The sequence below is a fragment of the Lissotriton vulgaris genome, chromosome 12, assembly GCF_964263255.1.
Source record: "Lissotriton vulgaris chromosome 12, aLisVul1.2, whole genome shotgun sequence".
Lineage (NCBI taxonomy): Eukaryota > Metazoa > Chordata > Amphibia > Caudata > Salamandridae > Lissotriton > Lissotriton vulgaris.
The window spans coordinates 355659531-355687225 of record NC_141700.1 but is presented as its reverse complement, the minus strand read 5'-3'; the positions used below and the strand labels follow the sequence as shown (position 1 = coordinate 355687225).

Genomic DNA, 27695 nt, shown 5'->3' with positions numbered 1-27695 from the left:
TAGTTTTGTCAGAAAATTTTCTACAAAGCTTACAGGCCTTCACCAGGTGTTTAGGGTAGAGGCAATAAAGGCAGTCCTCATGTGGGTCCTCAGAGAAGAGTCTAGCCTTCCCACAGGATCTGCATGGCCTGAACAGCCTCTTCTTAGAGCTTTCAGCCATTATAAGCAAAAAGAATACACACAATACCTCAAGGTAGAAGGCAGGAAACCAGATTCCCAAAGGGTCAAAAGTTCACACAGGAACAGAAGAAAACTGAGCAGAGCTCAGGGAGACTCCTTTCTCACACGAAGGCGGTTGGAAATCTGAGGCAGGAAGCTGCTGCTGGGGAGTGTGAGGGCAGGGCAGCAATTCTGATTGGCTAGCTTTTGGACCAAAACAAAGAAATGGTCTGGTTACCAAATAATACAGCCCCTATGGGGATTTTCTATGCAGTTTTTCTTCTCTATGATACTGCTTGGTCATTCTGTTACCGTGAGACTCCCACCATGACGACGGGGAAGATACAAGCATGTGAATCTATGAAAGATGTAATACTGGAGAATATTAACTTCCAAAGTAAGTACCCGGGTGGCCTCAACTGGGATGAGGAGTTAGAAATACATCTTAGGGTAGACTTGTAGGGATGCATTCGAGTTCGAGACTATGATTGTACTCTACCATCCGCGTCCCTTACAGAATTATTGCCCATCATGCAGGACTGTGATTGTTGTTTTTAAACTACTTGCTTCTCTCCAACATGTTTAATTGTGTGCTGGAAAACTTTAAATGTATTATTTTAATTGTATTTTCTACCTTTTGTGTATTTGATTTACAGGTGTACAGGCAGGGCTTCCCAGTATGAATGGATTCCTCAATTGGGCACCACTGTCACTGGCACTTGTTCCGGTTTTCACCTCTTCCTTTAGGCACTTTTTCACGGTCAGTTATTTTTTTCGCACCTGTTCTGCACTTTCGTTACTGTCGCCAGTAGGACTATGCTGAGTTGGATTATGAGCACTAGACTATGATACTGGCTTGAATGCTCGGACACTCTACTCATATGGACACTTGTCATTACGAACTTCTGCTCTGATTTCCCCCTTGATTTAGTATGAGGGAATTTTGCAGGGAATTACTACCTATGCAGACAACTGTTTTGATGCATGACGCACCTGAGCACTTTACACGAGCAGGTATTAGCCTGGTGGGAGGGAGTCTCACCCTCATACCCAGTACTGAAGTCTACATCATTATTCTGAAGTAACTCTGCAGGGAAGCACTAACTTTGCAGGCAACCTTTTGATGCATTACGCATTGGTTACATGTCAGCACGGAACACAAGCAGTTATTAGCCTGGTGGGAGGGAGTTACACCTTCTATCCCAGTACTGATTATGTTTAGATGAATTGTCCATTGATCTTTTCATCCTGCTTTGACTCACGTAACTTCCAGATTACCTAAGATCAAATGTGCCCTATCGGGGTTGTTGAATCATGTGTCTCTAATCCTACGTGAATGTACTGATTTACAGTGTTTGGCATATCCTACATAACATCATTCCAATAGGACCGATGTCGTATGTATTTCTGTACATAGTCCTATTTTTGTTTGAAAGACGAATGGACACTTGTCAATACCAGCATCACCGCTCTATGAGTATGTGGGTTTGCACAACGGATAGGGGTTCACACTATTAATACCCAGTATTTGTTGGATTATGTAGTATGATGAATTATTGCCGTATATGTGCATTTCTAAACCAATACGAGTCACAAGATGTTTAATGCCAGCAAGATTGTATGCTACTATGCTAAACTTAACCACTCCAAAATGGCCGACGCGAAATGTTTATTAGTGCATAGTCCTACTTTTGTTTTGACGTATCTTGATTGTAAATGGCACACTTTTTTCACATTCTTTGTCACACGTGATCAAGGCAAGTCGCCGAAACGCGTTGTGTGAATAAACCAAGGTTCTATCTCACTTTTGGACTGTGTTTTGATTCCTGAGAGCGTACGATATTGGAACTTTTACGTATGATATTGATTTTCCGGTTGCTTCGCCGGAGTGTACGCCACTTGTCAATGGGTCTTAGCGTTGCAGCAGAAGCAGCTGTTTGTTTGGATATATATATATATATATATATATATATATATATATATATATATATTTGAATAGAGGACTGTGATGCAGATTAAATATATGGGCACTACAGCACGAACTTATTGAAAATGCAAATATGCTTTTTGAAGTGCATTATGGGCAATGAAGGAATAGCGAGTACCACACTTGTGCTTGCGCAGAGAGTATGCCCATCCAATGATTAAGGCTGAGTGAGCAGCTGAAACGCGTCTGGAAAACATTAAAAGACTGCTGCCCCTTTTAACTAATAAAAGCACACCTGCTCCCAGAGTTGGGCGTCGGCTCATTTTTTCCTTTGGTGTTGCCACGGCAGGATGCTCTGAACCTGCGTTGCCGAAGCCGCCCTTCAGGGTTGGAGGCCCCCCTTATCAGAGGAACTTGTTTGGAGATTAAGGTGGGGGCATGACTCGCTCGTTTCCCTTGTGGAGAAAGAATAGGATTTTCCTGCTGCCAAGTCCAACATGGGAACGAGTAAGGGACGCTAGAGGAGTATTGCAGCTCCCCAGGCGAACACTGGGACTGTTTGCTTTTAAAATTGCACTAGTGGGACACAGTCAAGACTGCTCTTCGAAAAGTGCATTAATTTGAATAGAGGACTGTTATGCAGATTAAATATATGGGCACTACAGCACGAACTTATTGAAAATGCAAATATGCTTTTTGAAGTGCATTATGGGCAATGAAGGAATAGCGAGTACCACACTTGTGCTTGCGCAGAGAGTATGCCCATCCAATGATTAAGGCTGAGTGAGCAGCTGAAACGCGTCTGGAAAACATTAAAAGACTGCTGCCCCTTTTAACTATTAAAAGCACACCTGCTCCCAGAGTTGGGCGTCGGCTCATTTTTTCCTTTGGTGTTGCCACGGCAGGATGCTCTGAACCTGCGTTGCCGGCGCCGCCCTTCAGGGTTGGAGGCCCCCCTTATCAGAGGAACTTGTTTGGAGATTAAGGTGGGGGCATGACTCGCACGTTTCCCTTGTGGAGAAAGAATAGGATTTTCCTGCTGCCAAGTCCAACATGGGAACGAGTAAGGGACGCTAGAGGAGTATTGCAGCTCCCCGGGCGAACACTGGGACTGTTTGCTTTTAAAATTGCACTAGTGGGACACAGTCAAGACTGCTCTTCGAAAAGTGCATTAATTTGAATAGAGGACTGTGATGCAGATTAAATATATGGGCACTACAGCACGAACTTATTGAAAATGCAAATATGCTTTTTGAAGTGCATTATGGGCAATGAAGGAATAGCGAGTACCACACTTGTGCTTGCGCAGAGAGTATGCCCATCCAATGATTAAGGCTGAGTGAGCAGCTGAAACGCGTCTGGAAAACATTAAAAGACTGCTGCCCCTTTTAACTAATAAAAGCACACCTGCTCCCAGAGTTGGGCGTCGGCTCATTTTTTCCTTTGGTGTTGCCACGGCAGGATGCTCTGAACCTGCGTTGCCGAAGCCGCCCTTCAGGGTTGGAGGCCCCCCTTATCAGAGGAACTTGTTTGGAGATTAAGGTGGGGGCATGACTCGCTCGTTTCCCTTGTGGAGAAAGAATAGGATTTTCCTGCTGCCAAGTCCAACATGGGAACGAGTAAGGGACGCTAGAGGAGTATTGCAGCTCCCCGGGCGAACACTGGGACTGTTTGCTTTTAAAATTGCACTAGTGGGACACAGTCAAGACTGCTCTTCGAAAAGTGCATTAATTTGAATAGAGGACTGTGATGCAGATTAAATATATGGGCACTACAGCACGAACTTATTGAAAATGCAAATATGCTTTTTGAAGTGCATTATGGGCAATGAAGGAATAGCGAGTACCACACTTGTGCTTGCGCAGAGAGTATGCCCATCCAATGATTAAGGCTGAGTGAGCAGCTGAAACGCGTCTGGAAAACATTAAAAGACTGCTGCCCCTTTTAACTAATAAAAGCACACCTGCTCCCAGAGTTGGGCGTCGGCTCATTTTTTCCTTTGGTGTTGCCACGGCAGGATGCTCTGAACCTGCGTTGCCGAAGCCGCCCTTCAGGGTTGGAGGCCCCCCTTATCACAGGAACTTGTTTGGATATATATATATATATATATATACACACACACACATATACATACATAAATGTGGTATGTCTCTTATTTTCAGAGACTACTAATTTTCTATAAAGTACTTCTGTATGGAAATAAGAAATATGCTGTGATTCTATGGCTCAACCAAGGGTGATTTTAAGTGACATCTCCAACAATGCAAATCGGAAAACATGTTCGGTTAAAAGCAAAGAGCTAATGCTCCATTTCAAAACCTAGAAAAAAGATAGATATAACAAAGACAACAGTGCAGTCAGTATTCTATCATTTACTTTGGACAAAATGTTGAATCATTCTCACAAAAGTTAAGCCGATAAATGTGTAGAAATATAACATTAAACTCAGACGGCATATTGTAAACACAAAAGCAGAGCATGCAGTGCATACTGAATGATAAAACTAGTTCAATTAGCATGTCAATGGCTGGAACAACAAGAAGGCTGTTGTAGATGAATTACTGCTTTTAAGAAACAATTCAGTCATAAGACACTCACTTCTATTAATGTATTCTCTTTCATACATTATAACTTATTACTTCGCCAACTGTGATTTTTTTGTGTGATCCTGATGTTATTAACTCAGGAAACAATAAAATTCGCAGTTTTGTGGTACTCTAATTTAAGTGTACATCATGTTCATTAATGACCTTAACTGAACGCAACAAGTTCATAAGAGAGTAAGACAAGCCTAAGTTGCAAAACTGTACCTGAACATACACATCTGAAAAAAATGTATTCTTGGGGAGGAAGCTTTTCTTTTCATATGCAAGTGCTCTAGTTACTCATCATTGCCCTTTTTGTGTGGTTTTCATTCTCTATACATCATTTTTAGAAGACACAAATATAGCAACAAATAAAGTACAAGAAAAGAACATTGTGGAGCGTTTGCGCAACACTGCACTTTGAAAACGAAAATAACTCACCAGCAGTAAAATCTCTGTTCAAATCTATGAACGCATGAGAATGAGGTACGAAGATTTCGTTAGTGGTATTCAATGTGTAATTCAAGTTTAACTTCCTGTTAAATGAAAGAAAAGAAAGTCATATACACATTCCCCAAACTTTTACATCCAGAGTTTCAAAACAGGAGGCCAATATCCAACTGGAGTGACAGAAGTAATCATAATTAACTCATCCCACAGTGAATAAAATGGGCAGTTTGGTACTGGATGAGCATAATTAAGTGCATCTCGTTCGTTAAATTACACGAAGTCCTAAAATGTCTAACACCCACTTGTATTGCCCAATGTGGCATTAAACCACACAATACCTTGGGTCCAGAGGTATTGTCAGACCTTCTTTACAGTAACATACGCACTGGTCAAGCTTGTAGTGTTCCACTAACCCGTGGTTTTGAGGGGTGCTACTACTGCACACTGGTGTCCCTAGGGAAATTGGTTATTCCCAATCAGTGATGTGGGCCGGAGTATAAATAAAAAGGCGAGGCTGTGATGAGGTCAGTCATGGGCGTGCCTAGAGTAAAGTAACACTTGTGTTGGTGTGATTAATGCTAGGCCCAGAAGTCCTCAGTGCCAACATGCACTGGCGACCACCATGCACCCTGCCCAGCGGGAGTTAAAGCCCCACCAATTGAAGGTTCGTCAACCGTCGCCCTGTGAACTCATGAACTCTCTTGTGGCATATCCCTGGACACGCGCTCTGCCCACCGACCGCCCACCACGCTAATTACACCTATCCAGCGCCTCAGTCCGGCGACACGCTGGCTCGAAAAGACGGCTCAGCGTAAGGCCACCGCCAACTCCGCTACCCATCGGGCGCCTGTCCTCTTTTCCTCGAGGCACGTTGCCGGCGATGGACGTGGCTGCATCCTGAGTGAGACAAGGTGGCCCCTCATACCCACTACTCCTGCCGGCAATCCTGCAACAACCGCTCCTGTGCCCCTCCTCTCACCTAGAGGCCCGGGAGGCCTACAGAGGATCTCTAGGAGGAGTATTTTACGCCGCCCAAACGCTTCCCATATGAAACCAGTGCTCGCTGTGCCTAAAGTGAGGAAAGACGATTCTGGAAATGCATATTTGAGAACTTTGGCAGTAAGCACAAGCAAAGGACAATTGCCATTGAACACCCAGTGCTCCAAGGTACAACAAGGCAAAACACAGATTCTGGTGGGAGGCTGCTGCAAAAGCAGGTCAGATAGCCCCACAGTGACTGTACTAAGTGATCCCTCACAGGAAAGACACACCCTATGTCCGGCAGCTCTCTACCCCAGGCCCATAGACAGCGCTCGTGCCGCAAGGGGCAGCACAAGCGGGGTACTCAACCACCATCAACCATGTCGGCCAAACCAGCTATTGAGCCCTTCGTAGTTGATGGCGCACCATCCTCATTGGCGCCGAAATGGAACGATTGGACTAACTGCCTTCAATTCTACTTCAAAGGGGCGGGCATTGCTCAAGACAGGAGGAGGGCCCTGCTCCTATATCTCATATACAAAACGCTAGTAGAGACCACGCCCAAAACATATATCACACTCCTGAACACCCTAAATGCTCATTTTGAGCCAATAGCCAACACGGACTACGAGTGTTTCGTGTTCAGGCAAGCTCGCCAAGAGTCCGACGAATCGCAAGACGCTATTCAGTGCCGTCTGAAAGAACTTGGGAACAACTGTGGCTTCCAGGATGAACAAGAAGAAATCAGGGCTCAAATCATCCAAGGGTGCTACCCCGCAAAACTGTGGAAAAACATACTCCAGGAGCCCAGAAAACTTCTAAATGACATCCTATCGATGGGGAGTTCCAAAGAACTTGCTAAGGCGAGGGCCTCGCCCATGGGATCTGCGCGCTTCATCGTATCATAAAGATGGAACAGGTCCAGGTAGTGAAAGCCAGACAACCCCTACCCCACTACGACACTCTGCGGGCAAGAAAAAAAGAGTGCAGATAGTTTGGAGGTTCCCAACACTGGTTGACGGAATGCTCAGCAAAAGGAAAGTGATGCGCAGCCTGCGGGAAGGTAAATGACTTTGTGAAAAGGTCCTGGTCAGCCACATCCACAAACGAAGCTGCGCAAGCAGTAGGTAAACACAAAGACCGAGGCGACATGGACGATGATGAAGCCGACCACTATCCAGTACATTACAGCTTAGACATAGGAAAACAATCTCCCAATCGCCGCCCCCTCCCTAAATGCCAAATTTAGGTTCACAACCAAAGCATAACAGCCATCATCGACACTGTGGCCCCAGTCGAACTAATTTCCGCACAAACTTACCACAACACGAGTCTGAGCCCCCCTCTGAAGAATCCACAGATTTGTGTGTTTGTGTGTGGTCAAAAGAAGACAATCCCCCTCCTTGGGTGCTTGGCATCAACGATATCTCACGAAGAACAAAAGTCAGACACCACAGTCTACGTAGCCAAGGAAGGTCAAGGGATGATCCACAGTGGTGCTACAGCAGAGACACTGAAGCTAATATCCTTTACATTTGACATTCAGTAAGAAGAAATCATGACGATACTGGACGAATTCCACTAGGTCTTCCAGAGAATAGGATGTCTAAAAACCAAGGAGATCAAGCTTCATATCAACCAGTCCATCCAACCGGTCGCTTTGAGACACCGGTGCATCGCCTTCCACATGAGACGCAAAGTAGAAGAGGAATTAGAGACGTTAGAAAGCAAAGGTGTAATTGAGAAAGTCGCGGGGCCCACCACGTAGGTATACCCATCAGTGGGGGCAAAGAAGCCAAAACAACCGGGTTAGTTCAGAGTTTGAATGGACATACGGGTCCCAAACGCCGCCATCAAGAGGAAAGAACATCCTGTTGAATGGAGCCATGTGTCTCGCAGGTAGAACTCCGGTCGAGGTACTACCAACTGCCAAACCCCACCCTGATTCATGGTACATCACCACTTTCTCTACCAATGTCAGTCTCTGACAGTACCGCCGCATGACCATTGGCATCTCAAGCGCAGCGGAGGTATTCCAAAATACGATCAGGAAGGTGCTCAACGTGCTACCGGGAGTCATCAATGGGAGAGACGATATCCTCATGTACACTAAGTCACACAAAGAACACCATGCACACTTATGAGGATTACTCCAGATCATCCAAGACACTGGTCTAACTCTGCACAGAGAGAAAAGTGAGTTTCTCAAGTAGAGGTTCAGTTTTTTCAGATACACCTTCTCAGGGGATGACATAGGCCCTGACCCGGAGATGCTATGAGACAACCAGGATGAGCTGGATCCAAGCAACATCTCAGAGGTGAGAAGCTTCCTGGGCATGGACAATTTATGCAGATGGTTTATATTGGATCTGACGAATCTGACTTGACCACTCTGAGAACTCACGAACTCCTTGACGCACTGGCAGTGGGGGCGCAGACCAAGAACAGGCTTTTCAAAAAAGACAAGAGTCACTCTCCTTCAAAACTACTCTCTCATATTTTGACCCAGCGAGACCCACAATTGTGGCCGTCAACGCCAGTTCATATGGCCTGGGGGTAGTCTTGATGCAGCCGCACACTGATGAAAACTGCCTCCCAGTGGCCTATGACAGCTGCTCTCTGACGAAGACAGAGCAGAGATACTCTCAGATTGAGTGAGAGGCCATCGTGATTCACTGGGTATGCCAGCAAATTTATATTTACGTATACAGCTGCCTGTTTGTCATCTTGACTGATCACAAGCCCCTGATAACCCTCTTTCAAGGCTCTCCATCCAAGCCACCTGCACGCACCGAGAAGTGGCTCCCACAACTCCAGGACTACGACTGCAGAGTAGAGTACAGCCCAGGATCATCCAATCCAGCAGACTATCTCTCCCCATAATGCCACCTCGAAAGAGCAGGAAGAAGCAGAAGCCATGAAGCCTATGTCAGGCTGGTAACCAAGAGATCTCGCCCCCTCCAGATGGGTCTAGAGTCACTTATCAAGGCTACAAAAGAAGACGAGTGCCTGCAGCTTGCCACTGCTGCCATCCAATCTAATGACTGGCGACTGATCACACACAGCATAGCTAGTAGGACCCCCCAAGCAAGAAGAGTCCTTGAGTCTTAAGGTGAAGCAGGACCTGTCAACAAACAACAGTGGATGTCTGTTAAGAGGTCCCAGATTGGTCATCCAATCGAACCTCGCATCTCAAGCTCTGCAGCTAGCCCACAGAGGGCATCAAGGGATAATCAAAATGAAAAGCAGACTTTGCGCCAAAGTCTGGTTTCCAGGGATGGATGAGACGGTAGAGCAGGCAATCCAGTCATGTCACTACTGCCAGGTGTCTGGTAGACCAGATCGCCCATCTCCCGTGATCACACTAGACAACCCTGAGCATCCATGGGAAGAAGTCAGCATGTATTTTGGTCACCTCCAGGATGGTCGCTATGCTCTAGGCTTTATGGATGGCCACACAAAGTTTACGGAGGTGGAGATCTAGGAACAGAGACGGCCGCAGAGGTAATCACCAAAGTGGAAAAGTTCATTGCCACCCATAACGATTCCAAATGAGTAAATACAGACAATGGGTCTCCGTTTCATGGGAAAGAGTTTGCGGACTATTGAACTCGTGGGGCATGAAACACCGCAAAGTAACCCCTTGATTGCCCCCAGCAAACGGGGAAGCCGAAAGTTTCATGAAAACCCTGAATAAAGTAATCCCCATTGCCCATGCTGACGAGCCATCTGTAGAGCGTGTCATCTACAGTTTCTTGCCGGAGTATCGCATGACACCCCCCCCCCCCCCCCAGGCCATGTGACCACAGAGAGAGCACCAGGGTATGCCAGAATGGGGAAGAGTTGTTCAGGACACTATCCTCATCATCCCTCCTGGGACCCGAAGCCCTTCGATGACACTGCGGTGCTCTCCAGACAGAGGCGTACAAATCACCAATCCAGTGCAAGTCAACAAAGAGAAGGAGCCCAAAATGCAGCTTTGATCAACCAAACAGTAAAGGTCATCAAAGAAGTCTCCCTTGCATGGAAACCGTTTGGTTTATAAAAGAACACTCACCAGCCAACCTAGATGGGGCATGCTTCATCATTCGGTTCCCACCCAAGGGGCCGAGTGCCTCCTTGGTGTGCCTCAACGCCTGATTACAGCAGAGCTGGTTTTTAGGTCTCGGCTAGCTTAGGTTGGCACATGCGCAGTCTCGCTGGCGAGATTTAATGACTGAGTAGCGAAGGTAAACCCCGCCCCTTTTCTCCATTGGCTGGCCTCCTAAACGGCAGCCAGCCATTGGAGAAGAGGTCTCAGTTACGTCATTCTCTCCATCTAAGCCCGGTCCTTTTCGGATTGGGAGGCGTGTTTTTAGGTTTGTTCTACCCTCTTCTCCATTGGCTGGAATGGCAAACAACAGTCAAAAACACGCCTGTTGTTTACATTCCAGCCAATGGAGAAGAGGGGAGAAAGAAAAACATGTCCCCCAGTCTGAAAAGGACGGGGCTTAGTTTCTTCGTGTTTACCTCATCCTCGTCTCCTCCTCTCCCCCACCCCTCTTCTCACCTCTGTCCTCCTCTCCTTTCTCCTGGGCTCTCCCCCTCCGGTCCCGGCCAGTGTGCTCCTAGGCTGCCGCTGCTGCTGGGCTCTGTGTGGGCCCGCCTTCCGCCGGCTCCTCCTCCCCCTTCCCTGGCCGAGACAGAGAAGGCTTCCCCCGTTGCCCTCGGTTGTATCCCCTGATCCTTGCACCGCGCGGAGGCTGCGGCAGGCAGACTGCTCCCGGAGCCCCACGCTCAGGCCGAGCACCCCGACCCTCGAAGCAAGCAACCAGCCTCCAGCAGCAGAAGCAACCCGCCGAGGATTCGCCGCGGAGACCCCCGGAGCACCGTCCTTTGTGCGCCCGCACTCCCCAGCTGGACGCCCGCCGGGGGCAGGAGCGGCTGGAGCGGGCCCCGCGCACCCTCCCCGCCGCCGCCTATGGATGTGGGACACGACGGAGCCCCCAGAGCTTTCAATGGCCCGAGCGCCTGCGCTGCGAGAACTTTCCTCGGCATGGGGCAGAGCAGATCTGCGTGGGGCAGAACCACAGCGAGGACGGCGGAGGGTCCCTGCCGGGCAGAGGAGGCGGCAGCCCGGGTCTTCTCAACATCCCGCCGAAACACCACCGCGAGAAAGGCCTAGCCCGCAGCCCCCACGCTACGCCAATGATTTCTTCTCATATTGTCAATACCTCATTGTCCTGCCCTCAGCTGGCTCCGGAGATTGTGCCTTTCTGTAGCCGCCACCCACCCCTTCTGTAAGGCGAGAGGAGAATTTACTCACTCATCTTCACCTATCATCTCCCGTTTCTTTATGTTCCGCAGTTAGGGGGCTCATTCTACCCTGGCACTTCCTGTTCATTTCTAAGGCATCATCCGCTCTCATGGTCCAGCTTTCATCAGCCCATCGGGGGTAAGAGCGCAATGCATACGTCTGCATTGACTCTACTCTGACCCCTAACTCCAGCCACGACATCCCACACTTCTGATATATGCCCGCAGGGATTCAGAGTCAGGCTATTGAACAAAAGCTACGATAGTTCAACATACTTTGTAGTGCGGACTTTGGCACTTTCTCCCCGGGGGCCCCCTCCCTCTCTGTTGCTGCAGCCTTGGATCGCTCCCATACCTTATTTTGCCTGCTGTGAGCTGCAAAGGGAAGGGGCTTTCCTTAACGGTGTTTTACCTTGGTATGCCGTCCTGTGCTTGTGGTGAATGCCCCACCCACTCCTTACCATTTGCTGCCTCATCGCCCCTGGCTTCTCCACTCTGCACGCATCTCATCCATCTACTTATTCCATGCTTCCTCAAGCACGACGACCCCCCCTCCTTGAGCCGCCCTTCCGAACTCACGGCCCCAGCACGCCCTTGCCCGCCGGCTGCCCCGCAAATCCCCCCACCCACTCTCTCCTTTATTGACCGCACTGCAACCCACCCACGCCCCCCCATCCACCCCCATCTCACCTCACACTTTGTCGCCGTGGCACCTCTTCTCCTGACAAAATTCCCCAGTGTGTGTGAGGGTCTGTGTGTGTGTGTGTGTGGGTCTGTGTGTGTGGGGGGTCTGTGTGTGTGGGGGGTCTGTGTGTGTGGGGGGTCTGTGTGTGTGTGTGTGTGGGGGGGGTCTGTGTGTGTGTGGGGGGGGGGTCAGTGTGTGTGTGGGGGGGGTCAATGTGTGTGTGGGGGGGTCTGTGTGTGTGTGTGTTTGAAGAAATAAAATGAAGGTGCACTTTTGTGTAAAGGTTTTTCAAAAGAACAATTGAACTAGAACAGGACTACATAACTTTGGCCCCTGGGGGCAGATCCATAGCAGATTTTCAAGATAACTACTGACTGCGCGCTCCTATCTGAGAACTCGTGTGTGTGTGTGGCTCTGTGTGTGTGTGTGGCTCTGTGTGTGTGTGGCTCTCTGTGTGTGTGGCTCTCTGTGTGTGTGTGGCTCTGTGTGTGTGTGGCTCTGTGTGTGTGTGGCTCTGTGTGTGTGTAGCTCTGTGTGTGTGTGGCTCTGTGTGTGTGTGGCTCTGTGTGTGTGTGGCTCTGTGTGTGTGTGGCTCTGTGTGTGTGTGGCTCTGTGTGTGTGTAGCTCTGTGTGTGTGGCTCTGTGTGTGTGTGTGGCTGTGTGTGTGTGTGTGTGTGTGTGGCTGTGTGTGTGTGGCTGTGTGGCTCTGTGTGTGTGTCTGGCTCGGTGTGTGTGTGTGTGGCTCTGTGTGTGGCTGTGTGTGTGTGTGTGGCTCTGTGTGTGTGGCTCTGTGTGTGTGGCTCTGTGTGTGGCTCTGTGTGTGTCTTTGTGTGTGTGTGTGGCTTTGTGTGTGTGTGATATGGCTGTGTGTGTGGTGCAAATGCAATAGGTCTCGTATTTGCGAGAGATTAAGCTATTGGGATTGTAAATGACAATGCCATTTATTTATCTGTTTTCAAAACCAACATATAAATAAAAAGTTTGTCATTTACAATGCCAATAGCTCTAACTTCTCCGAAGGCGAGACCGTTGCATTGTAAATGCTTGTTGTTTCTGTTTTTGAGTGGGGAAGTGACTACAGTGAAAGTGAGAAATTTAAAACTACCTCCAGGGTATCAAACTATCTATTATGTGGTCCTTGGGGTAGGATTAAAAGCAAATTGTTGGACGTGAATGAGAGAATATGGTCTTGCACATCTCAAAGATCGGGAAAATGATCCTAGTGATGTGGTCTACATGTTTCACCCAATATGTTCCCAATTGGCTTTCTTCAGGACCAGTGGTTCAGGGTAAAATTACCCTGAAATCGCATGAACTATGCACAAACGCTAAGGTGTGCATAGGTGAGTTAAGTGTGTAACTTACGAAATTCACCATCAGTTTAAACAACTTCTTAAAGAAAAAAAGGAGACATAAAGTGATTACAACCCTTACAGGGCCCAATGCAGTGGAGACCAATCGTCATTGTATATGTCCCCAGGCCAGTGTTATTCATCTACTGAATAATACCACAGTGAGAGAAATGGTTGTATAGTCTAACATGCAGTTGGTAGAATTGAGTGCAAGGTTTATTTGAAAACAAATGAAGCTCTTGCTTGTTTTATGGGTGCCCCAGTATTTTCAAAGAGCCCCATGATATATATTCAAAAGTACACTTAATGTGCAGGCGGTGACTAATTAGCCCGTTTATTTTATCATTAATTAAACACCACATTGTGCCGACATGTCAGGTAATTAGCCAGGAAAAAACAAGGATGGTGCGTGGTCATACCATTATAGATTGTCAGTAGGTACATTTCAAAGTGCGAGCGAAATTGGTACCACCTACCTAAAGTACAAATATTTTTCGTAACATAGATCCCGGTGGGAAGCAGTGCCTGTTGTCACACTCTATTAATGTATATCGGGGTAAAAAAGACATTGTATCAGCAAGGGTAATAGCTTCTGCAAGACTCACAGAGTACCAATTGATTGGTTATTTCATTTAGTTACTCACTGTGTCAAGGTCAGCCGCCTGCTGTGTTACCTACTGTTCGTCTATTCCGGGACCCGGGCGAAGCCGTGTCTCCGGTGCTGGGAGGTGCATATGAAAACTTACTTCCTCGTACGCGGACAAGCAGTGCATGTTGATGCAGGGACGAAGCAGTGAAGCTTCCTATTGGTTGGGGCGGTGAGCCCCTCTTGTGAGTTAACCCTTACCTTCCTCAAAGTACAGTGAAAGAAGGCAGCTAAAGGACCTAACTACTGTATTGAGTGAATGGAAAAGATGCGGTCTGCTGCGGCTATTAAAAGATGATAAACGGGTCTTCATTATTAACAAGGAGGAAAACCCAAAGGTATTTTTGATCTTAAATTCATTAAGGGGGTTGCACATTTTTATGTAGGTTGGTTAGTGACATTTTTTTCACAGCTGTGTGGTATTGCTGGAAGCCAGATCCTCTGCTAGGGAGAGGTAAATCTCTACAGTGAGATGGAATGATCAAAATGTATGAATAAAAGTTAGTTTAATCTCCAAAGGTTTAGGGAATTCCAGGGTATATCATCGTTTAAACCTTGTTGGTGTGTGGAAAGGCGGGAAATCCATCTCTGTTCCTTCTCCAAGAGGAGATTCTTGGGGTCACCTAGTTGGGTATCCAGTCGTTCTATTGCCACCCATTTCAGGTCGTTGGTCATGTGGTATGCTTTTAGTAAGTGGTCTGTCATTTTTGTGGTATTCCGTTTGCATCTGATGCTGCTACAATGTTCACAAATTGTTGTCTTGATCGTCTTACTTGTCATTCCTATGTATCGCAGTTTCGCAAGGGCACGTAATTGTGTAGACAAAATTGCTGGAATTGGAATTTGTTGGTTTCTTTAAATGCCAAATTGTATCTGATTCTAAATTTAAAATTTTTGTTCTGTAGGTCAAGTGGCACACACTACAATTGCCAAAAGGGTAGTTGCTCAGTATGTTTGGGAACCCCCATGTGCTCCGCAATGTGGTGTCTCTGTAATTTCTTTGGGCGTGTTGAAACTAGATAGTCTTTTAGGCTCCTTGCTCTTTCAAAGGAGAAAAGGGGGTTCTCCCATTTCGGTTGCATGTTTGTAGAATCATCCAATGCTTATTTATGATCTTTTTTATACCTGGTTGGAGATAGTGTTGTAGGTAGCACAGCAGCCTTCGATACCCTATCTCCCTCGGTCTTACCATCTCTGCTGAGGGAGATAGGGGTGGAAGGGGCGGCTCTGAGTCTGCTGTCCTCCTTCTTAGACCAGAGGGTTCAGAGGGTCAAGCTGGGAGAGTTCCTATCTCCATCCCTTCCTGTGCAATGTGGCGTCCCTCAGGGGTCGGCATTAAGTCCGACCCTGTTCAACATCTACGTGACGCCGCTTGCCAGGTTAATTAGATCTTACGGGATGGAGGTAGTCTCCTACGCGGACGACACACAGATCTTGGTGTCCCTCTCCCATCTTGGGGACCCGTCCCCGCTCAACTTTAGGAACTGCATGCAGGCAGTGTCCCAGTGGATGATTTACAAATCGCTAAAGTTGAACGGGGAAAAGACTGAGATCTTGGTGTTTGGCTTCAACATTAACATCTGGTCACCTGAATGGTGGCCGCCTGAGTTGGGGTCCTGTCCCACTCCCTCGGGATCAGCACGGAACCTAGGGGTAATGATTGAACCTTCTCTTTCCATGACCCTGCAGGTAAATAGAACAGTTGCCACCTGTTGGGGAATCATTAAAATTCTCAGTAAAATAAAACATTACTTGTCCCTCCAGGCACGGAAGCAGGTGGTAGTAGCACTTGTCGCTTCGCGTCTTGATTATTGTAACGCCCTTTACATTGGCATGAACAAGAGCTTAATCCAACGTCTTCAGACTGCTCAAAATGCGGCAGCCAAATTTGTCCTTGACGCCCCCAGATTGGCGTCATCAACGGCAGCCAGGAAAACTTTACACTGGCTCCCGATTGAGGCTAGGATCACTTTCAAGACGCTCTGCCTAACCCATAGTGCCCTCTCTGGAAAGGGTTCGGGTGGGGTCAGGAAACTGTTGCAGCCGTATGCTTCAAGCAGATCGTTACGTTCCTCCTCTAAGAACCTGCTGGTGGTCCCCCGTTTTCGAAAGAGTCGATGGGGCGGGAGGGCTTTCTCTTTAATTGCCCCTAAGTTATGGAATGCTCTTCCTTGTGACATCAAATCGCAGGCTTCTGTCCCCGCTTTTCGTAAAGCATTAAAAACCTGGTTGTTCGCAAAGGCGTACCCGTAGATACTTTTTATGTCTCTATATATTCTTTTGTTAGGCGCCTTGACGCCTTCGGGCAAAGTCGCGCATTATAAGAATCTTTTCATTTAATTTCGTTTCAGTTATTTACACAGGTAAGTGGTGGTTCTGTTAAAGTCTTGTCATTATCTTCCAGTAACACGTCTCTGTTCTGATATCAAGCTCTCTTCATGGTGTTTGTGATGATCCTCTCTGGGTAATTTCTGGATATAGTTTTTTTGTGAGGTCTCTGGCTTGAACTTTGAATTCCTCTATTTTACTACAGTTCCTTCGTAGTCTCAAGAACTGGTAGCGGGGTAAGTTTTCCCTCAGAGCCCAGGGGGTGAAAACTAACACATTTCAGCAATGTATTTTCCGCCGTCGGCTGTAGCAAGTCTTTGTCTGTAGACTGTTTTTCTCTTAGAAGGTACTTATGTCTAGAAAATAAGAATTATCCGTGCCTATGGTATAGGTAAATTTGAGGCTGGTATCACAGTTGTTTAGTCACTCAAGAAACTCCAAAAAGGAAGTTTTAATCCTTTTTGTCAAGAAGGCAAAATACGACCTCCTCCAACATCCGCAAAGGAGAACAAGTGTACGTAAAAGATCGCCACCCGGGCAGTACGTTTCACCTGCCTTTTGAGCCCCAACAGTGGAAAGTTGTGAAAAGACAAGGGACTACGGTCACAGTTCGGAGAGGAGACGAGGAGGTGACTTAAAATGTCTTGTTCATTAAAAAGGTCCCCATCATGATGAGGACTTTTTAGACATCGACGACGGCAAGACCCCAGATTTGCAGTCCTCTTCTCCGGATGACCCAAGCAAACGGTCACCAACAAACAATGCCAGGTCTAGGCTAACCAGTGCCCCTCCCCTGGTGTCATGAGAGAGGGATGGCTCCGAAGTTGGTGTACCCACCTGCTCAGGCCGCAGTGACTATTCCAGGTATGTCTGAAGCGCAATCCCGCTCCTGTATCTCGTCTAGCGGAGTTCCTGGTGTGAAGGAGATGTTTGAGAGCTGATGACCTGCAGAGTGGTAACTGTATGAGCACTGTTTAATATACACTGTTGATATCTCACTGTTGTGGTATGGAATGTTCCTTTACTTAGGTCCGATGTTGAGTTTTACTAAAGTTGGTGAGGAATGCAGTGTACCACTAACCTGTGGTATCGAGGGGTGCTACTAGTGCAAACCTGTGTCCCTAGGGAAATTGGTTTGTACCACTTCGTGACTTAGGCCGGAGTATAAATAAAAATGCGAGGCTGTGACGAGGTCAGTCAAGGGCGTGCCCCGGGCAAAGTAACCACTTGTGTTGGCATGATTATTGCTAGACCCGGTATGCCTCAATGCCAACACTGCAACGCTAGCCCGCGGTTGCCCAAGTACAGAGCTGCTCAGTTGCAAACATGCAAACATATGGCAACATGGGGAGCAAACTGAAACTGCATTAGCCCAAATCTCAACCTGCATCCTATAGGACTCACTTAAGAGACAGGCATGGACACCACAAAAACAAACAGGCAAAAAAATAATTTCACATCAATGTAGCCAGAAACCAAGTGAATCATTAAACAACTGACTGTGAAACCTAGAAACAAAGTAAAATGCTCTTGGACTTCACCAAGTCCATTTTTGTAATGCTCTTTGTCCATTACAAACACCACAGAACCTTCACACACTTTTATCTGCACTCCTATATTTCAATCCTAATAACATCCACTACAGACACACACCAAGAAAACCAAAGCCTCCACGTTGACATTGGAACCCTCCTCAGCAACATGCAGGAAGGAGTTCTTCACATCGATCTCAGCTGAAGTTAAGAACATGACAAACAAATCACTGATTACACGTCCTACCTCTGGTTCACTAAAAAGATTGTACATCACCCTATCCTGAAGAAAAAAAGACAGTGGACACCCAATCTGTAGAGTACAATAAACTGATTTCTAACATCTTAATCATCAACAACCTGGAAAGGGAATTAACCAAACAGGTGAAAGAACATGTTGAAGAAAATGACACCTAGACTGATCTTCAGTGAGGCTTCAGATGAAAGAAAAGGTACAGAATTAGCAGCTGTGAAAGTCAGATAGGACATTCTTGTCACCTTCAATAAATATCAACAAACCAACTTAACACTCACACTTCTCAAACCTGAAGTTACTCCAGTGACTACTGGTGGGTTCTATGGACGAAATTGTGGACAATGAAACAAATGGAAAGACAGTATGACTACCTTCTGAAACTAGAACCTCTATATACAGTCACCATACTCCAATATGATCAGCAAGGAAGCTGTCCAGAGACAAAACTTTGGTCGGTGTAGTGCCGTAGACGGAGTAGCAACCAGAGCCCTCCTCTCTGGGATAAACCCAAGTCTTTGTTCCAGGAGACGCCTGAAAACTGAACTGTTCAAGAAGTGATAGCAATGCATGCCAGGTTTGATGTGCCTTGATACTTCACACATGTTAAAAATCTCAATAAAAATTGTTTAAAAAACGTAAGATGCATGAGCTAAGTCCCACAGAAAAGCACTCCTAAATGTCCAGAAGAAACTTAGAGTGCAACCAAAGCAGAATACATTCTAACCAGGAATCCAGCTAGGAAGAAAGGATATCTGTGCACTTCAAAGACTCTTCCTTGAAGTCTCCAACACTTCAAAGGCACAACTGGGTATAAGCACTGAACCTCACATCCTACCATTTGAGTTTACTTCTGGACCTGTGAAGACTCTGCTAGGAAAAAGGACGGGTGTGCTCCTGAAGGACTGCCAATCTGCTGGACTGCTGCTTTGGAAGAATTGCATTCTTGCTCTGCTGACCTGATGTGTGCTGCCATTCTGGTCTGCTTGAAAAAGACTGGACCTACATCACTTAAACCCAGAGTGACTCCAAGGGCTTACTGGCTTGCCTCCTGATCTGAAGTCTCAGGGACATAAAAGACTTCCAGCTATCCTGCTTCTGCACCTAGACTCTGCCCTCTGTGAGCTTGCTTTGCTAAGTGGCGCCACCCCAGCCCTGGACCCTGGAAATGAGCCTAAGAAGCTTGCTCAACACATCAATGCTACGGAGACGGAACCGGTGCATCACCACTTTTGTGCCGTCAGCACTGAGACATCTTTGACACTGCGTAGATCAGAACCAGCGCCTATGTGCCTCTGCTTGGATCAGAACCTACGCTCTGCATTTAGAACCACCACTGCGCAACGCTCTTCAGGTGAAGTCATCGGATCTCCCTTGAATACAGCATCAACGTCGAAGCTAAAACTCAACATTGCATCGGAGCTCACGCATCGTTGCTGTTGCGCTGCTAGTACCAGAGCATCGCTATTTTCACTTATTCTTTTAAAAATCAATCTCTAGTTCTACTTATTGGATTGTTGTCATTTTGATTTGGTTTTATTTATTAAATTAAGCTTTATTTTTCTAACCGGGGTGCTATCTTTTTGTGTGGTGTTTTCACTGATTAACTGTTTGAAGTGTTGCACAAATACTTTACACATTCCCTCTTAAGTTAAGCCTGACTGCTCTGTGTCAAACTACCTAGGGGTGAGCACAGGTTAGTTTAGGGTGTGTTTGTGACTTGCCCTGAGTGGGATTGTGGTTCCTGCTTGGGCAGGGTACATACCTCTACTAACCAGAAACCCAATTTCTGACAGGGTAGCAGTGCACTTTAGAAAAGATTAATTACGTCACATATTACTATATGCAGCAAAACGCAGGGTTTTGATAAAGCAAACACCCGGGATCAATGCAGCCCACTGACAGTTCCCTCAGGTAAACTTGGCCTATGTTAACCAGAAAGCACAAGGAAAAAGTCCATCTTCCATATCAATGCTTGCGTGTTCATATATTTGTTCCACGTTAATGTCTATGTTGCGGGAGGCACTTGTATTGTACTTGTATTTACTTCCTATGTCCACTTGTAATGGCACGGCAGTACTATGGCTTTCTCGGCCCTGAAGCAATAGCGTTACTGTAATTGATCTATTTATTTATAAGGCGCATAAAGCACTATCACAGTACAGGGGAATACTGGTCGATACAGATTTCATCACATAGCTGCCATTAAGCATTCATCAAAATTAGAGCAGGGTGTGAGGCTTGTGCAAACAAAACGACTCTAAATGTGCTTTGCAAAGGGAATCTACAGTCATACAAGCCCTGGAAGAAAATGGTCTCCAGCACACAAACACGAGATTTAATTAAACTATTTACAGTTATGCCCATGAAGAAAATTATTTCCATTGCAAGCAATGCCACAATTTCAATGTACAAAAAGAGGACTACAATCAAATAATTTTATTCCACTTCATTCCCAGGCGGTACTAGAAGCGTCATTTATTTCACCGACTGATACAAACGTGTGATTTCACAGACCTAAAAATGGAGGGCGCTGGAGTAAGTGCAAAAACAACAATTGATGGACAGAATGCAGAACAATGTCATAGATTCACCCCAGTACAGAGATCTGGGCCTAAATCCATCGTTTTTTTGCACTCCACACCACCCCGCTGGAGTAAGTGCGCCTACACTTCTTTAGCGCCGGCATCTGCAATTATTGTATTCATCTGTGGTGTGAGAAAGGCAAGCGTCTCGCAGGAAGCCTCGGGGCGCTTGGAAAATGTGTAAACAAAATACATGGGGAAAAACTCAAGTAGCACTGTCGGCAAGCAGGTAAGCAATTTCCTCAGCCTGGACGGGAAAGCTATGGGACTGTGTGGAGCACTTAACTTCAAAAGCGCCCCTGAAGCAAATCTGTGACGGAGTTTATGCGGGTTGGCACCGCTGCTCGCTCCTTGGCTGGGTTAGGAAGAGAACAATAATGCGCTGGGAGGGGGTGGTGAATCCAAGCACGCACCTGACGTCTTCCTCTTTAATTAAACATTTCTTTAGGGCAGTAGAACGGAAAGGCGGGAAAGCCGGTGTACCGTTACTATGGAGACGGCGGAGTGATCGGATTGACTTATCCGGTTCTAATGGGCTTCCCCTGGTACAGTAGCTACAATAAAAACCGTGGGGAAATATGTAACTTCAAAACAAACCTTATTTTTAATGAGGTGTATCGGTGTTGCTTAAATATACAATAAAAACAGATGTTTGAAGATTGCCGGCGTCTGGAGCGGCGGCACATCTTATGCACTAAAGTTCTTTTTGAAATCAGCAGCATTCTGAGAGACTTCATTAAGGAAGCAAACAGTAAACAGGAGATTGCCAAAATTCCTCCTCCTTAGGCTCCTCGCTTTATGAGTTGCTATAGCTATCAAGAGGATGTACTGACAACGTACAGATTTTCTCAAAGCCCTCACTAAAGGTTTGATTCAGAAAGATTTCTGCGAAGGAAAGAGGAACTTATGTGCACACAAACCGATCTGCTGGTTGAAATTCCCCCATTGGCCGAAAGAGACAAGCATTTGCAATGCAATAGGTTTCGCATTTGCGAGAGTTTAAGCTATGTCGTAAATGACAATGCCTTAATCTGTTTTGCTAATTGACACATAAATTCTCATTTACAATGCCAATAGTTCAAACTCTTGTAAATGTGAGACCTATTCAAAGACGCGGCCGCGATTGTACAGGGCTGTTCGGAAAGTGAAAGCGTGCATGGCGCGTTGAATGTTACAGGAAAGCATGTTGTGCCTGCAGTAGGAGAAATTCATTAAAGAAAATAGTGCTTACAGACTAAAAAAAAGATGTACTGTGTAACAACCGAAGTAAAGAGTGAGTCCTCTTGTGGCGTTACAAATGAAGACAAGGCGGTACGAAGGAGCGACTAACAAGCCTATTAACGAATCAGACGCCAGCATTTATGAAGGGCAATGACACATGTCAATGACAAATATGGGTGGAGAGTGGGCAGGGCTTTAATTCCATACTCCAATAAAGCATGCAGCAGAGTACTGCATGCGCTGCCTAGGCTCGACCTAAAAAGTGGCCATTAGCGGCAAGAGACTTAACTATTAAGGAGTATGGCAGGGACAGACAAGAAGGCTTTCCAGTGGAATGTGCATACAAAATAGAGCACATATTTGCTAACTCCCAAACATTTCACATTTATTGTCCAACACTGAAAATTCCCCTGGGGGGTGGCAAGGACCTGGACATCTATTTTGATACATCACCATGCTGACTGCTTTATGGTGTTGTGTAATTATCAACCATAAAAGAAAAAAAACTAGAAAATCATAGGAGTAAGACTTTGATTTTTCACCCCTTCTGCCCCTGCACCTCCACTCTGCCTATTCCTTAAAGTTGTAATAACTTTAGCTGGCAAGTGTGAGAATGCATTTCTTGAAAAGCACCCTTAGGCTTTGCTTTTTTGCAGTTTTATACAGCCCGAACTCCACCCGAAGGTATTGAGGCACTTTGCATGAGCACCAGTAAAATTATACAAGGACACATTGCTGGAAGTATTACCCCCCTGAAATTTGGCTCTACTTTGCTGGCAGTATTAGCCCCACCCCCCAAAAAAATCGGCTCTAGTTGCGCCCCTGGTTTCCCGTCATGCAAGCCTAGCATGGCTCATGATTTTGTATGGGTTGAGGCCATGAGAATAAAGCAGGGAGGTAAATTGGACAGGCATCTGAATGGGGGCAAAAGCCTCCTGGGGATCTGTGTAGGCTCCATGGTGGGATTTTAGCACACTGTGGAGTAAAACGGACCTTGCTGATAGATATTCAGAGCCCGTCAGTAAGGAATATTGTCAATAAGGGAGACACTGCATACCAAAGAACATTTCAATGGTATCAATACATACACTAAGAATAAAGATTAATTACCAGAAGATATACTCCTGTTCGACATGGGCGCAGGGCCCAGAAAGGCAAGCAAGCAACCTATTACACGCCTATACCCAGAACACCATCAGATTTCAGGATCACAGCACACCTGTCCTAACCTTGCAGATATTGCCCCTCCCTTGCTCCTACCTCCTAACAACTCTTGACTAAAGGAATATGACTGAATAGATTATAATGAATGATTTTGAGTTAATTAGAAGGAGGATCGGCCACCACACAGCCGATTCTTGGCGTCAAGCAAAAAAATCTTTTTTTTTTTAAACACACTTTATTGGTTTTTTAAATTGTCTGCAATGCATGCAAATTACATCTCTCTTATCAGTCAAGTTTCACATATGCAATCGTTATATACAAAGTTATGCATTAAGATAAATCCGTTTATGGGTCTAATACACTGGACAGCAGAATAAGCAAGCATACATTATTACAAAGTGTGCAAACGTTCCTAGCTGAGAAAACAAAGTCCCTAACGCTCACCCCGAAACCAGTTTGAGTGGTCGAGTGCATGCGGTGGGGGGCGTATTGGGGCGGGGCATCTCTGTGGTAGTGCATTGGCAGGTGCCTAATATGCTTGACTGTTAAGTGATGAGAATAGGTGCTCCTTCATACCTTTTAGGCTTCGGGTATGTGTGCCCAGAATTGCTCCAACAGGTGGGTCCAATCCAACGAGAATTGGCTTCTTGCGGAGCCCTTTATATTCCTTTCGCTTCAGAGCCACTCCCTCCATGGTGGCCCACCGAAAAACCTCCTCCCCCCAGGCCCCCATCCCAAGGGGAACTTCGGGACCTCCACTGTTGTATTGTTATTCAAGCAAAAACTTCGGTTAATCACATAAATTAACAAATGGAATTGCAAATTAACTCAAATGGAAACGTTTTCAGGGCTTTACTAAAGGCCAAGTTACAACTAACTAGCTATAATGTCAGTGGAAGTTTGTTCCACAGTTTGGAGTCCAAAAATTAAAAAACAAAAGTGTCATCCACATCATTCTCATTTAATCCTTAGTTGCTGGAGGAGTAAAAGTTTCTCTGTTCTAAACCTTTATTGATGGTACTTAGGGTTGTGCGCCAACTAGGAACTCTCCAACCCACACAATGGTTTATGGACCAGGCACAGGACCTTAAACTGTGTTATCTGCTCAATGAAGGCCAAGACAATAACAAGGTGCAAACGGATACATTTTGTACTCCCTACATATACTTTTGGAGACCCAAGAACAAATAGTTGAAGTTCTTATCTAGGCAGAATATGATAAGCAACTGCTGAAGGTTTTCATTCAGAAAGATGAAATGGAAGTCCTTACCTTAGTGAATGCAACAGTTGAAAGCAGGTAAGTGGCCTGAAATCACAATAGCTCCTGGCTCCTACTACGCACATCTGTTAACTCCTGGTAGTCCTGCAGCTACAGTCCTGAGGGCCCCCTTTAGATCATGACTTCCCTACAACCTCTGTCCTCTCACCTGCCCCAACCTCTACCTCTGAAATTGCTAGCCTCTCTTTAGCTTTCTTTTCTTGCTTTGGGCTACTTGTAGCTCCTAGCTAAATTGTATCTAGAACCTAGTCTGCATCAAGCTACTAGCCTTACCATAGCTAGGCCTTGGTCTCCTTGTTAACCCTGGCTTTCCTGGATCTAGGTTGTGACAGTTTGGAGCTTCTGGGCCCACAGCCCTCCTATCATACCCTTCGTTCTGCATCTCATCTCCCTTCACCAAATGGGATGTCCTGCACCTCCTGGATTCCCTCCAGTTCTTTGCCTTCAAGTAGCTCCTGTCCTCACCACCACTACAGCCCACCTTGCCTACAGGCCCTGCTTCTCAGTCCTTGGCACCCACTGGTGTTCTAAGTGCAACTCACCTTCATACTTATCTTAGACCTGGGCTTGGGGCATCTCTTTGATTAACTGATGCCTATCCCTTCTGTCTTGCCTACAATTCCTGGATTTTCTTGACAGTTGCCGGCTGCTGCATACACTAGCCATGTTGCAGCTTCTGGCTCACACTACAGCTCTTGACCAGACTGAAACCCCTGTATGTAGGACTACCTTCAACATCAATTGATCATGAAGCTCCAGTGCCCCTGGTCACCACTCCCACCTCTGCAATTCCTAGCCTCCCTTCAAAGCTTGACCCTCCTGTAGTCCCCTAGCTCCATGCATAGATATGCTGCCACTTCAGTTCTTGGCCTTTCTTTATTTCTTGTCCCCTTACAGCTCCAGGTCACCCTGAGCCAAGAACCTAGTCTTTTCACCTACCATGCTACTAATGAATCTAGCCTCCCTGAAACGCCTACTATTACTAGTGCCCCTAAACCTATTGGATTTCATTACAGCTTCTGCTCCGAGGGGTCCCTTCAGCAACTCCTGACTCTGATGCTCACTAAAACATAAATGTCATGCTAGAACGGAACAAGAACCCCAGGGGCACTGGAAATTCAAACGCTAGTGTTTTTCTGCTAGCTAAACCGGATGTGTTCCAATGTCCGGCCCGGGATTGGCTGGATGAGGAAGCGGAACCATGCTGTCCAGGTAAAGGAAATCCATGAGCGTCAGGGGAGCGGTGGATGGTGAGGAAGGCGGCAAATGGAGCTGTAGAAGAAGCGGAAGAGATGACGAACTTGGCACCTGAGGACAGAGGTCAGATCCGTTGGGAGAAGAAGGCGGAAAGACGATGTCCATACGGGTGGGAAGTCATGGAGATTGGTGACCCAAGGGAGGACGTAATGGACGAGACCACCGGGACTCCGGATGGGGGTCCCGGCCTCAGGCAAGTGTGGTTCACTCGCACACACCTCCTAAGAGCTGGGTTCCTACTCGGTGTAATACTGGGCTGGTGGGAGCTCCTTTCTGACACTGGGAAGGTGCAGAATACTCCAGCTTAAATTCCTGACACTGGCTAGTGCCAGGTACACTTTTGTTTTCAGAAAGGATAACTGCATGATGGATAGTGACCAATGGCACAGTAAATGCATGAAACCACGTCCTTTCTGACAAGCACTTATACCCTGTTTTGTGCACAAAAAGTGTATTCTTGATGAAGGGTAAAATAGTATAGACTGGAGAAATAATGGTCTTTTGAACTGGTTTTCCTTTCCGAGGGTGTTGGAAAGATGGAGTAAGCCAGGAGGGGAGTGAGAAAACAGGTCCAGGAGCTCGAGGAGTCTTACTTGTATTTCAGACCTATAATTAAGAGTATTTGCACCATCAGAATAATAAACAAAAGCAGAAACAGAGTGAACTGAGTGGTTCCATTACTTGTCCTGTCACACTCACATATAAGCAGGATTATTGGAATTATGCGATTCTGCGGCGTGGCGATTTTCGCATTATTATAGATTCACCTGAAACACCCACTAATCTCAGCCAAAAAACTTGCAAAACCACTCCATCTCATAGGCCCTGATGTAGGCGTTTTGCCATTTCCAAACTAGGCCCAAAACAACCCTTCCCGTAAATTGATTTTTGCCAAAAAATTCACACATACAGTAGACATCCTCAACCATCAGTGACAGAAGCCGCTTTCACCTGGAGCAACTGGAACCATCCCAAAAGCATTTCTCGAGAACCCCCAAAAGAGGCATATTGGATTACATTGGACACCAGCACCTCAGAAACAATTGTTTTTCTACCAGAGTCACTTGTCTGATCCTTTTCGAACTTGGAGGAACACAAGTCCCACTTGTCTCCGTCTACCTCACCAAGCTGCATCCCCTTCGAATTATGGGAACAAGTACCACAATTGACCCAAAAACCACCCACCAGTGCCCATTCAAAAACAAGCAAAATTCCACCAAGACAAGCCAAAAACACACCCACTAGGAGCCAAACCTCACCAACTGCGATATATACGAAAATTAAACAAGCCAGGTGCCCTAAACTCAGGGAACCTTAGCCCGCTTCAACTCTAAGCCCCAAAAACTACCCCTAGCCACCCCATCCTGAGCCCTAAGACCAACTCCCCTAAAAACTACTCCGCCCCCCAAAAATCTGGCTTCACCCATTTTACCTGTCCACAATAAGCTTTCTGTCCCGAGGCTTTCTGTCCCGATGCTTCCCGTTTCTCTCTAAGCTCATCCGGACATCTAGACCGCTCACTGCCTTAACCACAAATATGCGTGGTTAAAGCATATGTGTGGTTAAGGCACGCATGGTTCCGCTTGCGGGTAAAAGGCACGTGTTGCGCAGCCTGCATTACTAAGGCTGATTCCCCTTATTGCCCCATGCTACATACAACAGGGGGTCAAGAGGAGTTGTGATCCTGGTTAATAAAAACCTATTTCAAATGGTACGAAAATGCCTGGACCTGCTGATCAGATTTGTTGGGGATAGGAAAACACTACTGATGCTTAGTGTCTACTCCCCCCGACTCCACAAACAGGTTTCGAGGCACTGAGTCCCATCTTGTTGGAAGCAGCTGCTGATATAAACATAGTGGGAGGGGACTCCAATAATGTTATGGACACCTCCTCCTAATGAGCGATGCGGTTACAGAGCCCTGTCCCAGCTAGCACAGTTTGCGTTTGCAATGGGTCTCTTAGTTGTTTGGAGATCCAGCCATATTACAGCCAGA

At 46.4% G+C, this 27695-nt stretch overlaps 1 protein-coding gene across 1 annotated transcript in view; it reads right to left on the bottom strand.

Moving 5' to 3' along the window:
• The window catches only part of ITFG1 (integrin alpha FG-GAP repeat containing 1), a 1017137-nt gene that overhangs the window by 830819 nt on the left and 158623 nt on the right, over positions 1-27695 (bottom strand). The window contains exon 6 of the mRNA XM_086945125.1: positions 5113-5207. Coding sequence (XP_086801251.1) covers positions 5113-5207 — 95 coding nt within the window. The remainder of the gene's footprint in view (positions 1-5112; positions 5208-27695) is intronic.